This window comes from Oncorhynchus mykiss, chromosome 2 (assembly GCF_057628025.1).
Source record: "Oncorhynchus mykiss isolate SJ-2025 chromosome 2, ASM5762802v1, whole genome shotgun sequence".
Classification (NCBI taxonomy): Eukaryota; Metazoa; Chordata; class Actinopteri; order Salmoniformes; family Salmonidae; genus Oncorhynchus; species Oncorhynchus mykiss.
In genome coordinates, this window is record NC_143023.1 from 81,579,187 (window position 1) to 81,595,174 (window position 15,988).

General features: G+C 44.4%; 1 protein-coding gene across 1 annotated transcript in view; it reads right to left on the reverse strand.

The window, feature by feature from the left end:
* The window catches only part of ces2b (carboxylesterase 2b), a 46,493-nt gene extending 30,763 nt beyond the window's left edge, over nt 1-15,730 (reverse strand). Inside the window, exons 1-7 of the mRNA XM_036956492.2 lie at nt 15,488-15,730; nt 12,470-12,659; nt 12,209-12,347; nt 11,440-11,573; nt 10,248-10,401; nt 653-757; nt 389-490 (exon numbers count right to left, since the gene is read on the reverse strand). Coding sequence (XP_036812387.2) covers nt 389-490; nt 653-757; nt 10,248-10,401; nt 11,440-11,573; nt 12,209-12,347; nt 12,470-12,659; nt 15,488-15,566 — 903 coding nt within the window. The 5' untranslated portion in view covers nt 15,567-15,730. The remainder of the gene's footprint in view (nt 1-388; nt 491-652; nt 758-10,247; nt 10,402-11,439; nt 11,574-12,208; nt 12,348-12,469; nt 12,660-15,487) is intronic.
* Between the last annotated feature and the right edge of the window lie 258 nt (nt 15,731-15,988).

Sequence of the window (15,988 nt, forward strand, 5' to 3'; positions counted from 1 at the left end):
ATGCTCAACAGTTTCCTGTGTATATCAAGAATGGTCCTCCGTCCAAAGGACATCCAGCCAACTTGACACAACCGTGGGAAGCATTAAAGTCAACATGGGCCAGCATCCCTGTGGAATGCTTTTTACACCTTGTAGAGTTCATGCCCTGATGAATTGAGGCTGTTCTGAGGGCAAAGGGGGGGGGGGGGGGGGTGCAACTCAATATTAGGATGAATGTTTTGTACACTGTATATTTTCACACTGTAAATTGTACTCTCAATTCTCATGTCCTCATTACAATTCATACATGTTGTATGATGATAAGTATAACCAAATGTTAAGATTGGTGTCCTTCCCAAAGACATAGCTAGAACCCTGGCAAGATATGATACTGTCCGGGATATCCCACCTGTTTCTGAATGTTCATAATGTGATCAGCAGGCAACTTCTTCACACAGTCTGCTATCTTCACTGTGTTGGTGCTTTCACAGCCAATCAGGTTTGCCACCGTCTATGAGACAAGACCAATAGAATAAATCGTCATGGTTGTAATGACTATCAGGACATTGATGGATGACAACTATTGAGTGGGCAGTACATTTGTTTAAATATGTGCAATACTATTTATGTCTCTCAGAGTACTGAGCTTGGCGGAGAGAAAGTTTGAAAATACCTGTGCCACAAGCAGGGGATTGGGATTGAAGAGCATTTTCATTGCTGCGGTACCACTCTCGGCTATTGCGCCATGGAACAGACCAATAGACAATGGAGAGAGAAGCTAGCGATGGAAAAAAACCAAGAATCAATAAGCTAATCAAGATAGTGATGTCTCAAAACATAAAACCTATATTTCAGGGACACTCCAATTAGTATGATATGTTACGTTTCGTATGGTATATATTAATTTGGGAATGTCCATCATCCATTTCGCATGATATGTTACGACAGCGGTTCGCAAACTAGGGGCCGAGAACCCATGTGTGGTTGCCTGATATGAAAATGGGGTCATGGGAGAATTTCCGAACAAAAATACATGCAAAAAATATATATAATATTGTCTTTGTATCTCAAAATCATTGTAATGTGGTTAGCCTTAAAAATGTAAATGAAAATGATTCAAATCTAAAAGATACAATTCAACCAGAGAGCACCCTTAGATCATGGGAAAAGGCCACGCTTGACCGTTGCACTTGAATCATTCCCACCATGAATGGCTAGGTCCGCTTCGCTATGAAACCACACACTATTGTAGGGACTTTGATATTACCGCAATTGATATGGTAAAAACAATGTGTGGGGAGGCAGAGGTACAGAAACTCACATCAATACCTTTGTCAGATAGCACCGTTAAACAAATAATTAATACTATCACTAGCAATCAAGAGCAAACTGACTGAACGACTCAAACTCCTGTTAGCTGTGAGGGCCGGAATGCCCATGCATTGACTTTTGTTCACTATACATGTCGGTGGATGCTATTCATGAGGACATATTGTCTTGTCTCACGATTCCCGAGCATGAAACGGCAGAAGGGATGTTCAGTGTGCTGCGTGGTTATATGAACAAAAAACAGATTGTATATGTGACCCAATTCATGAAACTAGGTATATGTCACAAGTCACGACAGGAGAGCTGTTTGAACGTAAAAAATGTTTTTTAATCAAAATGCGTTTTTTTGGCAGTAATGCCTTCTCGAACATGTGAACTTTCATGTGCCTTAACAACAAACTTGCATGACATCTGTAAATACGACAGAAACCTTCCCACTAGCCATGACTTGCTGAGATTATGAGTGGGCTGGACATGCCAAGAGAAGAGTTCGGATTGGTCAGCCATATAGTAGGCTTCTGTCTATTTGAGCTGTGGAATTAGAGTATGAGATGGATAAAACACCAGTCTCCAGATTACATCTTCAAACTAAGGGCAACTGTGGCATGGCATCAAAGACAGGGAGACGAGTCCATCATGCATGATGATGTACACAGGTAAGATAGTCTAACGTTAGCTAGCTACATTTTCAGATATTAAATGTTTCACAGAAAGTGGTTTCATTTCAAGCTAAAGTGTACTGTTAGCTAGCTCGGTAACGTTAGCTGGCTGGCTCCCTTGCTGACATTATTATTTGAATCCCAGATCTGTTTCACAGAAAGTGGTTTCATTTCAAGCTAAAGTGTACTGTTAGCTAGCTCGGTAACGTTAGCTGGCTGGCTCCCTTGCTGACGTTATTATTCGTATCCCAGATCTGTTTGCTTTGCCAGATAGAGCCTAATGTTAGCTAGCTAACATTGAACCTGGTTGGTTAGCTCCCAGCATATTCATGCAGTACAGTAACGACATGATTTGGCACTATATTCATTGTTGTTTAACTGGCTAACTATAGCTGGCTGGCTCGTTAGCTAATGTTACGTGACGTGTCATTTTACACGTTGTTTGCCAAGCTAGGTTCATTGTTTACCTAGCTAGCTACATGTATTAAGCTAAAGTGTAATGTTAGCTAGCTAACATTAGCTGGCTGACTCCCTAGCTAGCGTTGTTATTCGTATCCCAGAGCTGTTTGCTTTACTAGTTACAGCCTAATGTTAGCTAGCAAACATTGAACCTGGTTGGTTAGCTCTCACCATATTCATGCAGTGTAGGACGACATGATTTGTCACTATGTTCATTGTTATTTAACTTCCTGGCGTTAGCTGGCTGGCTCGTTAGCTAACGTTACGTGACCTGTGATGTTACACGTTGTTTACCTAGCTAGGTTAATTGTTTACCTAGCTAGCTAGCTACATGTCTTAAGCTAAAGTGTAATGTTAGCTAGCTAACGTTAGATGGTGGCTCCCTAGCTGATGTTGTTATTCATATCCCACAGCTGTTTGCTTCACTAGTTAGAGCCTAACTTTACCTAGCTAACATTGAATCTGGGTGGTTAGCTCCCAGCATATTCATGCAGTGTACTGTAGTAACAACATGATTTGGCACTATGTTCAATGTAAATTAACTAGCTAACTTTAGCTGGCTGTCTCATTAACTAACGTTGCGTGACGTGTGTTATTTTACAAGTTGTTTACCTAGCTAGGTTAATTGTTTACCTAGCTAGCTACATGTCTTAAGCTAAAGTTTACATCACGCGTTGAATATGGCCGATGTCAGTAAAGATCTGCAAAGAAGCGTAATGAAATTGTTGCAGGCTGTTTTCATGTTGTTCATAGGTAAACAAATCATCGGCCAGAGCATCAAGTGTGCGCTCTTAACGCTCCGAGGTCGAAACCAGATGGGTGGGGCTAAAGCTTAAGAGGGTGTGAACGATGCTGAATGGGTGTAGACAAAGAAGAGCTCTTCACTAGATACCAAAACATTCAAAGGTCATTTTCTCATAAGTGAGTTTACAAGTTTATCCTATTTCAAAACAGAATTACTTTCCCATTGTTCCTCAACAATGCAATATGATATTCAATTTTGTAGCTCTGAGTCTCTACTTTTATCCAATGTAAAAAAACACAATTTCACATTTTGCTACATAAGACCGAATCCAGGTGGTGAGTCACATATGGGATTGAATGGTAGTCTTTTGCACAGATGGGGCTACAACTATCATGGGATGGCGGGCAGGCCTCTGCACTCTAGTTATGAATGTGTTTCTCTCTGCCATATGTACGCATTGTATGATACACCGAGAGCAACTGGCAGAAAATGTCATGTATTGTCATGTTGTGTCCTGTTCCTGTTCTTTCTCTTCACCCTGTCTCCCTCTGCTGGTAGTATTAGGTTACCTTTTCTTCCCCTCTTTCCCCCAGCTGTTCCTTGTCTTCTCTAACTACCTCGTTCACCCCTTTTCCCACCTGTTCCCTTTTTCCCTCTGATTAGGTCTCTATATCTCTCTCTGTTTATGCTCCTGTCTTTGTCGGATTCTCGTTTGTGTTACTCATGCCTGAACCAGACTATCGTCGTGTTTGCTGCAACCTTGTCCTGTCCTGTCGGAATCTGCATGTTCATCTAACCTTGTCCTGTCCTGTCGGAATCTGCCTGTCCATCTGAGCCTACGTGTGTTTCGTCATTAAAGAAACTCTGTTTTGTTAATTCGCTTTTGGGTCCTCATTCACGCACCTGACAGAAGAATCCGACCAAGAATGGACCCAGCGACTTCGGATCCTCTCCACTCAGCCGTCGAGATCCAGGGAGCGATGCTAGGCAGACACGAGCAGGAATTGTCTGCTGCTCGACATGCCGTTGAGACCCTGGCCACCCAAGTCTCCAACCTCACAGAACAGGTTCACCATCTCCGCCTTGATCCACCGGCCACTTCCAGGGCTTTCGAATCTCCGGAGCCCAGAATCAATAACCCGCTGTGTTACTCTGGGGAGCCCACTGAATGCCGCTCGTTCCTCACCCAGTGTGATATTGTGTTTTCTCTCCAGCCCAACACTTACTCCAGGAGCACTGCTCGTATCGCCTACGTCATATCTCTCCTTACTGGACGGGCTCGTGAGTGGGGCACGGCAATCTGGGAGGCAAGGGCTGAGTGTACTAACCAGTATCAGGACTTTAAGGAGGAGATGATACGGGTTTTTGATCGATCTGTTTTTGGGGAGGAGGCTTCCAGGGTCCTGTCTTCCCTATGTCAAGGTAATCGATCCATAACAGACTACTCTATTGAGTTTCGCACTCTTGCTGCCTCCAGTGGCTGGAACGAGCCGGCTTTGCTCGCTCGTTTTCTGGAGGGTCTCCGCGCAGAGGTAAAGGATGAGATTCTCTCCCGGGAGGTTCCTTCCAGCGTGGATTCCTTGATTGAACTCGCTATTCGCATTGAGCGACGGGTTGATCTTCGTCACCGAGCTCGTGGAAAGGAGCTCGCGTTCTCCGTTGCCCCCCTCTCCGCATCACTACCATCTTCCTCTGCCGGCTCGGGTGCTGAGCCTATGCAGCTGGGAGGTATCCGCATCTCGACTAAAGAGAGGGAACGGAGAATCACCAACCGCCTCTGTCTCTATTGCGGTTCCGCTGGTCATTTTGTCACTTCATGTCCAGTAAAAGCCAGAGCTCATCAGTAAGCGGAGGGCTACTGGTGAGCGCTACTACTCCTGTCTCTCCTTCAAGATCCTGCACTACCTTGTCGGTCCATCTACGCTGGACCGGTTCGTCAGCTTCCTGCAGTGCCTTGATAGACTCTGGGGCGGAGGGCTGTTTTATGGACGAGACCTGGGCTCGGGAACATGACATTCCTCTCAGACAGTTAAGGGAGTCCACGGCCTTGTTCGCCTTGGATGGTAGTCCTCTCCCCAGGATTCAGCGTGAGACGCTACCTTTAACCCTCACTGTCTCTGGTAATCATAGCGAAACCATTTCTTTTTTAATTTTTCGTTCACCTTTTACACCTGTTGTTTTGGGCCATCCCTGGCTAGTTTGTCATAATCCTTCTATTAATTGGTCTAGTAATTCTATCCTCTCCTGGAACGTTTCTTGTCATGTGAAATGTTTAATGTCTGCTATCCCTCCTGTTTCCTCTGTCTCTTCTTCACAGGAGGAGCCTGGTGATTTGACAGGGGTGCCGGAGGAATATCACGATCTGCGCACGGTGTTCAGTCGGTCCAGGGCCACCTCTCTTCCTCCACACCGGTCGTATGATTGTAGTATTGATCTCCTTCCGGGAACCACTCCCCCCCGGGGTAGACTATACTCTCTGTCGGCTCCCGAACGTAAGGCTCTCGAAGATTATTTGTCTGTAGCTCTTGCCGCCGGTACCATAGTCCCCTCCTCCTCTCCCGCCGGAGCGGGGTTTTTTTTTGTTAAGAAGAAGGACGGGTCCCTGCGCCCCTGCATAGATTATCGAGGGCTGAATGACATAACAGTGAAGAATCGTTATCCGCTTCCTCTTATGTCTTCAGCCTTCGAGATCCTGCAGGGAGCCAGGTTTTTCACTAAGTTGGACCTTCGTAACGCTTACCATCTCGTGCGCATCAGGGAGGGGGACGAGTGGAAGACGGCGTTTAACACTCCGTTAGGGCACTTTGAATACCGGGTTCTTCCTTTCGGCCTCGCTAACGCTCCAGCTGTCTTTCAGGCATTAGTCAATGATGTCCTGAGAGACATGCTGAACATCTTTGTTTTCGTTTACCTTGACGATATCCTGATTTTTTCACCGTCATTCCAGATTCATGTTCAGCACGTTCGACGTGTCCTCCAGCGCCTTTTAGAGAATTGTCTTTTTGTGAAGGCTGAGAAGTGCACTTTTCATGCCTCCTCCGTCACATTTCTTTGTTCTGTTATTTCCGCTGAAGGCATTAAGATGGATCCCGCTAAGGTCCAAGCTGTCATTGATTGGCCCATCCCTAAGTCACGCGTCGAGCTGCAGCGCTTTCTCGGCTTCGCGAACTTCTATTGTCGTTTCATCCGTAATTTCGGTCAGGTGGCAGCTCCTCTCACAGCCCTTACTTCTGTCAAGACGTGCTTTAAGTGGTCCGTTTCCGCCCAGGGAGCTTTTGATCTCCTCAAGAATCGTTTTACATCCGCACCTATCCTTGTTACACCTGACGTCTCTAGACAGTTCGTTGTCGAGGTTGACGCGTCAGAGGTGGGCGTGGGAGCCATTCTTTCTCAGCGCTCCCTCTCTGACGACAAGGTCCACCCTTGCGCGTATTTTTCTCATCGCCTGTCGCCGTCGGAACGTAACTATGATGTGGGCAACCGCGAACTGCTCGCCATCCGCTTAGCCCTAGGCGAATGGCGACAGTGGTTGGAGGGGGCGACCGTTCCTTTTGTCGTTTGGACCGACCATAGGAACCTTGAGTACATCCGTTCTGCCAAACGACTTAATGCGCGTCAGGCGCGCTGGGCGCTGTTTTTTGCTCGTTTCGAGTTTGTGATTTCTTATCGTCCGGGCTCTAAGAACACCAAGCCTGATGCTTTATCTCGTCTCTTCAGTTCTTCAGTAGCCTCCACTGACCCCGAGGGGATTCTCCCTGAGGGGCGTGTTGTCGGGTTGACTGTCTGGGGAATTGAGAGGCAGGTAAAGCAAGCACTCACTCACACTCCGTCGCCGCGCGCTTGTCCTAGGAACCTTCTTTTCGTTCCCGTTCCTACTCGTCTGGCCGTTCTTCAGTGGGCTCACTCTGCCAAGTTAGCCGGCCACCCTGGCGTTCGGGGTACGCTTGCTTCCATTCGCCAGCGTTTTTGGTGGCCCACCCGGGAGCATGACACGCGTCGTTTCGTGGCTGCTTGTTCGGTCTGCGCGCAGACTAAGTCCGGTAACTCCCCTCCTGCCGGCCGTCTCAGGCCGCTTCCCATTCCCTCTCGACCGTGGTCTCACATCGCCTTAGATTTTGTCACCGGACTGCCTTCGTCAGCGGGGAAGACTGTTATTCTTACGGTTGTCGATAGGTTCTCTAAGGCGGCTCATTTTATTCCCCTTGCTAAGCTTCCTTCTGCTAAAGAGACGGCACAAATCATCATCGAGAATGTTTTCAGAATTCATGGCCTTCCGTCAGACGTCGTTTCGGACAGAGGTCCGCAATTCACGTCTCAATTTTGGAGGGAGTTTTGCCGTTTGATTGGGGCTTCCGTCAGTCTCTCTTCCGGCTTTCACCCCCAGTCTAACGGTCAAGCAGAACGGGCCAATCAGACTATTGGTCGCATCTTACGCAGTCTTTCTTTTCGCAACCCTGCGTCTTGGTCAGAACAGCTCCCCTGGGCAGAATACGCCCACAACTCGCTTCCTTCGTCTGCGACCGGGCTATCTCCTTTTCAGAGTAGCCTCGGGTACCAGCCTCCGCTGTTCTCATCTCAGTTCGCCGAGTCCAGCGTCCCCTCCGCTCAGGCTTTTGTCCAACGTTGCGAGCGCACCTGGAAGAGGGTCAGGTCTGCACTTTGCCGTTATAGGGCGCAGACTGTGAGAGCTGCTAATAAGCGTAGAACTAAGAGTCCTAGATATTGTCGCGGTCAGAGAGTTTGGCTCTCCACTCAGAACCTTCCCCTTAAGACAGCTTCTCGCAAGTTGACCCCGCGGTTCATTGGTCCGTTCCGTATTTCTCAGATCATTAATCCTGTCGCAGTGCGACTTCTTCTTCCGCGATATCTTCGTCGCGTCCACCCGGTCTTCCATGTCTCCTGTGTTAAGCCCGTTCTTCGCGCCCCCGCTCGTCTCCCCCCCCCCCCCCCATCCTTGTCGAGGGCGCACCTATCTACAGGGTCCGTAAGATTTTGGACATGCGTCCTCGGGGCCGTGGTCATCAGTACCTAGTGGATTGGGAGGGGTACGGTCCTGAGGAGAGGAGTTGGGTTCCTTCTCGGGACGTGCTGGACCGTTCGCTGATCGATGATTTCCTCCGTTGCCGCCAGGTTTCCTCCTCGAGTGCGCCAGGAGGCGCTCGGTGAGTGGGGGGGTACTGTCATGTATTGTCATGTTGTGTCCTGTTCCTGTTCTTTCTCTTCACCCTGTCTCCCTCTGCTGGTCGTATTAGGTTACCTTTTCTTCCCCTCTTTCCCCCAGCTGTTCCTTGTCTTCTCTAACTACCTCGTTCACCCCTTTTCCCACCTGTTCCCTTTTTCCCTCTGATTAGGTCTCTATATCTCTCTCTGTTTCTGCTCCTGTCTTTGTCGGATTCTCGTTTGTGTTACTCATGCCTGAACCAGACTATCGTCGTGTTTGCTGCAACCTTGTCCTGTCCTGTCGGAATCTGCATGTTCATCTAACCTTGTCCTGTCCTGTCGGAATCTGCCTGTCCATCTGAGCCTACGTGTGTTTCGTCATTAAAGAAACTCTGTTTTGTTAATTCGCTTTTGGGTCCTCATTCACGCACCTGACAGAAAAAGAGCGCAGCAGGTATCTTCGATTGTAAACTACATCAAACCACATTCACTGCACGCAGGTCTGTTGGCAAACAATTGTGCAGATATGGGATCAAAGCATGATAATGTTCTATTTCACACCGAGGCTTGGTGGTTATCGAGGGGGAGAGTTGGAAAGATTTTTCTCATTGAGAGAGGAACTTTTGCAATTCACATCGGATGTTAAAAAAAAAACAGACTTGGTTGACGTTCTGTGTAATAGAAAATGAAATAACAGAAAACATCATCAGTAAGTGTCCCACACGAGTGATAACTGCTCACCTCCAACGCTTGGAAGAGCACTTTGGGATGGACCTACTTCACAATCCGTTTGACTGTGATCCTGGCTCATTTGACATTCCAGTAATTTAAATCAAACAGCTGATCGACCTGTCATGTGACCGATTGCTGCAGACAAAGCATTCACGGGCCACTACGGAGGAGTTTTTGTTCCTGACTCAAAGGGAACAGCCTGGCGTCTCCCTCTGAGCATTAATGATGCGTTCAAAACAACTGGACACTCGGAAATCTCAGACATCAGTGCCTTCAATACAACTGGGAACTTGGAAAGAAACGAGCTCCGGGTGGGAAAAAATATTTTGAACGGACATCCAACTCGGAATTCCAACTAGGGAACTCAGGACTCTGTCTAGAGCTCCGACTTTCCAACCTAAAGATTATTGATATCATGATTTGACTTCGTATTTTTCAGAGTTCCCAGTTGTCTTGAAAGCACCATAATATTCATTGTAGGCTACCCTTCACCAGCTCATATCTGTGAAGCTGGATTCAGTGCTTTTGCCTGCATCAAACCAAATATTGATCCAGGTTGGATGTGACAGCAGAGATGCGTACTGTCGACCATGCTCACTGACATTGAGAAGGTCCGTATCCATATCCCTAAATAAAAAAAGTAAACATCGGTTGTTGATTTTTTTTCACATGGGTGGGGACACGAGAATTTTCAGATATCAAAATGGGGTCATGGGCCAAAAAAGTTTGGCAACCCCTGTGTTACAAATTTCAATTTGTATGATACTGTATGATTGGAATTGCAATTTATAAAATATGTTACGATTTGCAAAATGATATGTTACGAATTTCAATTTGTTGCAACATAAATTTTTGCCTGAAGTAACCTTCTGTCCTATGTAACCATTCCAAATGGAACATATCATACTAATTTGAGTGTCCCGGATTTACTTTTACTATGTTATGTCTAGTCTATGAGACCAGGCTGATATTTCACTCAAAATATTATGCAATATACTGTATTGATGGAAATATTTTTTCATACAAAATTATTTGGTAAAATAAGTGTTACAATATATAAATTATAGACAAAATGTTTGATGCATTATATTTTACAGTTTACATAAATTGCTAAATATGTAATATATTTTGGATCTGTGTGTGTGTGTGTGTGTGTGTGTGTGTGTGTGTGTGTAGATCCTCACCAGTAACGATACGCTTGCTCCACCAGCAGACTCTCCAAATATGGTGACCGACTTGGAGTCGCCCCCAAAGTTGTGGATGTGCTCCTGGACCCACCGCAAGGCTTCCACCTGGTCAAGTAGTCCCATGTTCCCTGGGGCATACTTGTCTCCTGTGCTGTATGGAAAAGATGGAAAACAAGCCCAAAACAGTGACATGTTTTATTTAACTAGACAAGTCAGTTAAGAACAAATTCTTATTTTCAATGACAGCCTACCCCTGCCAAACCCTCCCCTAACCCAGACGATGCTGGGCCAATTGTGCGCCGCCCTATGGGACTCCCGATCACGGCCAGTTGTGATACAGCCCAGGATCGAACCAGGATCAAACCAGGGTCTGTAGTGACACCTCTAGCACTGAGATGCAGTGCCTTAGACCGCTGCGCCACTCAGGATCCCTATTTTCAACCAGTAACTATCAGGAAATAACACTGATCACACTTTGGCAGTGTTAGTTTCATCAGCTGTTGTTCAATATGATACAAAACACAAGAAAAACACATTTTGGATTGCACTGGGCCTTTAACAGTATAGCTTCTTTCCTCACAAGTCCTTACTGGCACTTGAACTTGGATCCCCTGCCTCGCAAAATCACACTACAGAATGTTCTTAGCCAGTTGCGCCATGGCAAAAATATCAGTTCAGCAACTCAAGTGGAGACAAATCCAACACTTGTATAGGGGCAACCGTGCAATGTTAAAGGCCAAATCACCATTACGGAATGTCAAACCAAATAATGAAGTTGATTTGACCATGACATTTAGAAAATTGCACAGTTGTCCATATCACTTCCATTGATTTCTAGTTAGCGGAGGCTAAAGTTAGCTGACATTTGTTGTGGCTGTTTAAAGAAAAGCGAACCATGGATTACAGTTTCTCCTGGTTCATAGACTACTTTCAGGGTGAGGAACCAGTTGTGAAATACTGCACATCCACATCAAACCAAATTTTGTGCCAAATTCAACAGGTGTACACTTCACAGCGAAATGCTTACTTACGAGCACATTCCCCCAACAGTGGTGCAGAGTTTAAACAATTAAGACAAAAAAATAAATAAGCAAATCGTAACACAACAAAAACAATAACGAGGCTATATACAAGGAATACCCCTTTAAAATATCCAATTGTGTGTGGTTCTGTAGTAGTTCAGTCTTACCTGAAGAACCCCAGCCATCCCAAACGGTATTGGATCACCACCACAACCACATCCTGGTATGCAGCCAAAGCAGAACCATCATATGCTGATGCAGAACCCATGGCGAATCCGCCACCATGGATCCAAACCATGACCTGAGAAACACAAGCAATACATGTTGAAAAAAGTTCATACCAGCTGCATTTAGATTCACTTTGCACTTATCATCGTACATATGTTGTATTATATGACTTCAGGTTTTTTGTATTTTTTAACTTATCTTATGTTGAACTCAAATTGCCCTTCATGGACAATAAATATTTACTGAGCTGAACTATGCTTATGTGTGGCCTTGTAGCCTTTGATAATCTGGAAGTTTATAGCAGTTATCGTTAACTTTGACTAATGATGAAAACAAATTTCCTGCACAGCTTCACTGCACATTGACAAGTATTCCACTTAGCATGAGTCATTCACTACGATAACTGACTGAAAAAGTATGATTATTTATCATAATACAATTCACAAACATAATACATTTCAGTAGCCTACACACACCTGACACATTTGTATTGAAAAAGTGCGTCGCTGATGAGAATAACATTAAAGCACAAAAAATAAATTAAAACCCAGTAGGCCTACCGTAATACAGGAAATATCATCTTTATTATTAAATTCTGCCACTACCGCGGTGTGACTTAACTTTCTGGAGCCCACAACTCTATATTGTTTCAACAGCATCACTGGGAAGTCAATCAACTGTTGACTATATGTGTCTGATATTACTTACATGAAGCCTTGTTTTCTCAGCAGGTTTAACTGGAGTGTAAATGTTGAGATAAAGACAATCTTCTGACACCTCTGGGATTTCCACTGTCATGGACACATTGGAGTAAAGGTCTTTTGTAATTTGTCTGTCTTGAAAACACCTGAAAAACATAAAACTTATTGAGAAGTCTGATTTTATTCAATCTCAGTGTTTGTCTAACCCTTATTCAAATAGCCAGAAACTTGAGATATATGGTTTGTTTGTGACCTTGCTGGGTCTTACATGAGAGGCTGCTGGATGGCGTCCCTCACTCCCTCCCATCCCTCCACAGGCTGGGGCGGGGCCAGTCTCAGGGGGCCGACAGGTGGTTTGGCAAACGGAACACCCAGGTAGGCCTGAACCACCGTCTCCTTCCCCTTTACGCTCACATATTGCCCTCTCAGTCCCCCCAGTTTGGTCTGGATCACCGGTGCTGTTGAGATGTTAAGCAGTTAGTTATAGGTGTGTTACTTTCGAAAAACAGCAGGGATGTATGGTTACTCCTTTTCATTGAGTAAAAATTGGTTTCAGAACACCCTTTAAAAGTGTATAATCCAGTATGTTTATCCAGCTCATATACCATTATTGTGGACAACTCATGTCAACAGCTTTGAATGTAACCCTCTGTCTATGCTGTATATCTGTGCTATAGCAATAGGCCACAGTATGTCGAAAGTACCTCTCCCATAGCACTAGCATAAAATGTGTTTTTTTAATTGCATGAACACAAAGTACATTATTGCATGAGGAAAAAATCCAGGTCAAACTAGGGATTATTAGACAAAGAAAACACATACAGTGCCTTGCGAAAGTATTCGGCCCCCTTGAACTTTGCGACCTTTTGCCACATTTCAGGCTTCAAACATAAAGATATAAAACTGTATTTTTTTGTGAAGAATCAACAACAAGTGGGACACAATCATGAAGTGGAACGACATTTATTGGATATTTCAAACTTTTTTAACAAATCAAAAACTGAAAAATTGGGCGTGCAAAATTATTCAGCCCCCTTAAGTTAATACTTTGTAGAGCCACCTTTTGCTGCGATTACAGCTGTACGTCGCTTGGGGTATGTCTCTATCAGTTTTGCACATCAAGAGACTGACATTTTTTCCCATTCCTCCTTGCAAAACAGCTCGAGCTCAGTGAGGTTGGATGGAGAGCATTTGTGAACAGCAGTTTTCAGTTCTTTCCACAGATTCTCGATTGGATTCAGGTCTGGACTTTGACTTGGCCATTCTAACACCTGGATATGTTTATTTTTGAACCATTCCATTGTAGATTTTGCTTTATGTTTTGGATCATTGTCTTGTTGGAAGACAAATCTCCGTCCCAGTCTCAGGTCTTTTGCAGACTCCATCAGGTTTTCTTCCAGAATGGTCCTGTATTTGGCTCCATCCATCTTCCCATCAATTTTAACCATCTTCCCTGTCCCTGCTGAAGAAAAGCAGGCCCAAACCATGATGCTGCCACCACCATGTTTGACAGTGGGGATGGTGTGTTCAGCTGTGTTGCTTTTACGCCAAACATAACGTTTTGCATTGTTGACAAAAAGTTCAATTTTGGTTTCATCTGACCAGAGCACCTTCTTCCACATGTTTGGTGTGTCTCCCAGGTGGCTTGTGGCAAACTTTAACCGACACTTTTTATGGATATCTTTAAGAAATGGCTTTCTTCTTGCCGCTCTTCCATAAAGGCCAGATTTGTGCAATATACGACTGATTGTTGTCCTATGGACAGAGTCTCCCACCTCAGCTGTAGATCTCTGCAGTTCATCCAGAGTGATCATGGGCCTCTTGGCTGCATCTCTGATCAGTCTTCTCCTTGTATGAGCTGAAAGTTTAGAGGGACGGCCAGGTCTTGGTAGATTTGCAGTGGTCTGATACTCCTTCCATTTCAATATTATCGCTTGCACAGTGCTCCTTGGGATGTTTAAAGCTTGGGAAATCTTTTTGTATCCAAATCCGGCTTTAAACTTCTTCACAACAGTATCTCGGACCTGCCTGGTGTGTTCCTTGTTCTTCATGATGCTCTCTGTGCTTTTAACGGACCTCTGAGACTATCACAGTGCAGGTGCATTTATACGGAGACTTGATTACGCACAGGTGGATTGTATTTATCATCATTAGTCATTTAGGTCAACATTGGATCATTCAGATATCCTCACTGAACTTCTGGAGAGAGTTTGCTGCACTGAAAGTAAAGGGGCTGAATAATTTTGCACGCCCAATTTTTCAGTTTTGGATTTGTTAAAAAAGTTTAAAATATCCAATAAATGTCGTTCCACTTCATGATTGTGTCCCACTTGTTGTTGATTCTTCACAAAAAAATACAGTTTTATATCTTTATGTTTGAAGCCTGAAATGTGGCAAAAGGTCGCAAAGTTCAAGGGGGCCGAATACTTTCGCAAGGCACTGTAAATAACGATAAGGGGGTTACATTTCAAGGGATACCGAATTTCCATTGGAGCAGAGAATGGTCACATGAAAATAAAAAGTAGTGAGACATTGACTGACAGCAATTACTTCTCAGATGTTTTGTTAATTAATAATGATTCGAAAATGCCTTTCCAGTTGCATGTATATGATATTTACCCATATTAATGATCACATTTATTACGTCAGAAATGTTATCTTGAATACCATCTATATAAAAACGATAGGAGTGTTATTTCAGGAATTACCTAAATCAAGTCTCCAAAAACCTTGTGCTTATTTCTATCCCATTATAAATGTGTTATTAAACTAACTTTTGGAATAGACACCGGCGGGAATGCACTTTTAACCAATCAGCATTCAGATTAGACACTAATGCATATAATGCAGGAGTCACATCAGTTAACACAATTTGAATTAACATTCTACATTACCATGGAAATTATTGCAGTCATTGCGAGTGTATAAATGAGTTTACCAGTCAAATTGCCATGGTTAGAGGTTCCAAGCCCGTTCTATTCATGCTATTTTTATGTGTGCTGCTGCTGCATAGTGGTCATTCAGTCAGCTGTTCATTCGACCCCCCCCCCCCAAAGTATATTTTTAAGGTTATGACGGTTATTTTATTTTCATGGCGTCTTCATCCATAACCATCGGTTACACGGTTATACGGTAATTGTGCCAGCCCTAGCCTATAATGTGTAAACTTAACTATCAATCTGCTACACAGCCTACGGTAGTTAGGCAACATCCTGTATCTTCTATATTTCCTGACCACAGTTGTTGGCCTATGCAATGTTTCGACGACTGTTATCAGCTTACTTACCATTGGATTCGGCCAAAGTATACAGAAATAGTAGGCCAATTGACAGGGAAAGTCTCAGTAAGCCTGAAGGTTCCTTCATGGCCGCAACATTCAATGATTTGAGTGCTCAGCGACACGCCTATTGTTATGCAACCCCAGACCTCAACAGAATGCGGGAAAGAGTAGTACTGAAAGTATTTGCTTAGGCTTTATAGAGTTACCCTTACAGGTGTGCCCTTTACCTTTGTCCCTAATAGGGAAGGTGGGGAAATTTATTGTTGGTGTGAGCTGTTGTCCTTAAATGACCAAAGCCATGACTTTGAGGTCATGTTAATTGCATGTACACCCAGAAAAAAAAGAAACATCTTTCAAAGATAATTCATAAAAATCCAAATAACTTCACATATCTTCATTGTAAAGGGTTTCAACACTGTTTCCCATGTTCAATGAACCATAAACAATTAATGAACATGCACCTGTGGAAAGGTCGTTAAGACACTAACAGCTTACAGACGGTAGGCA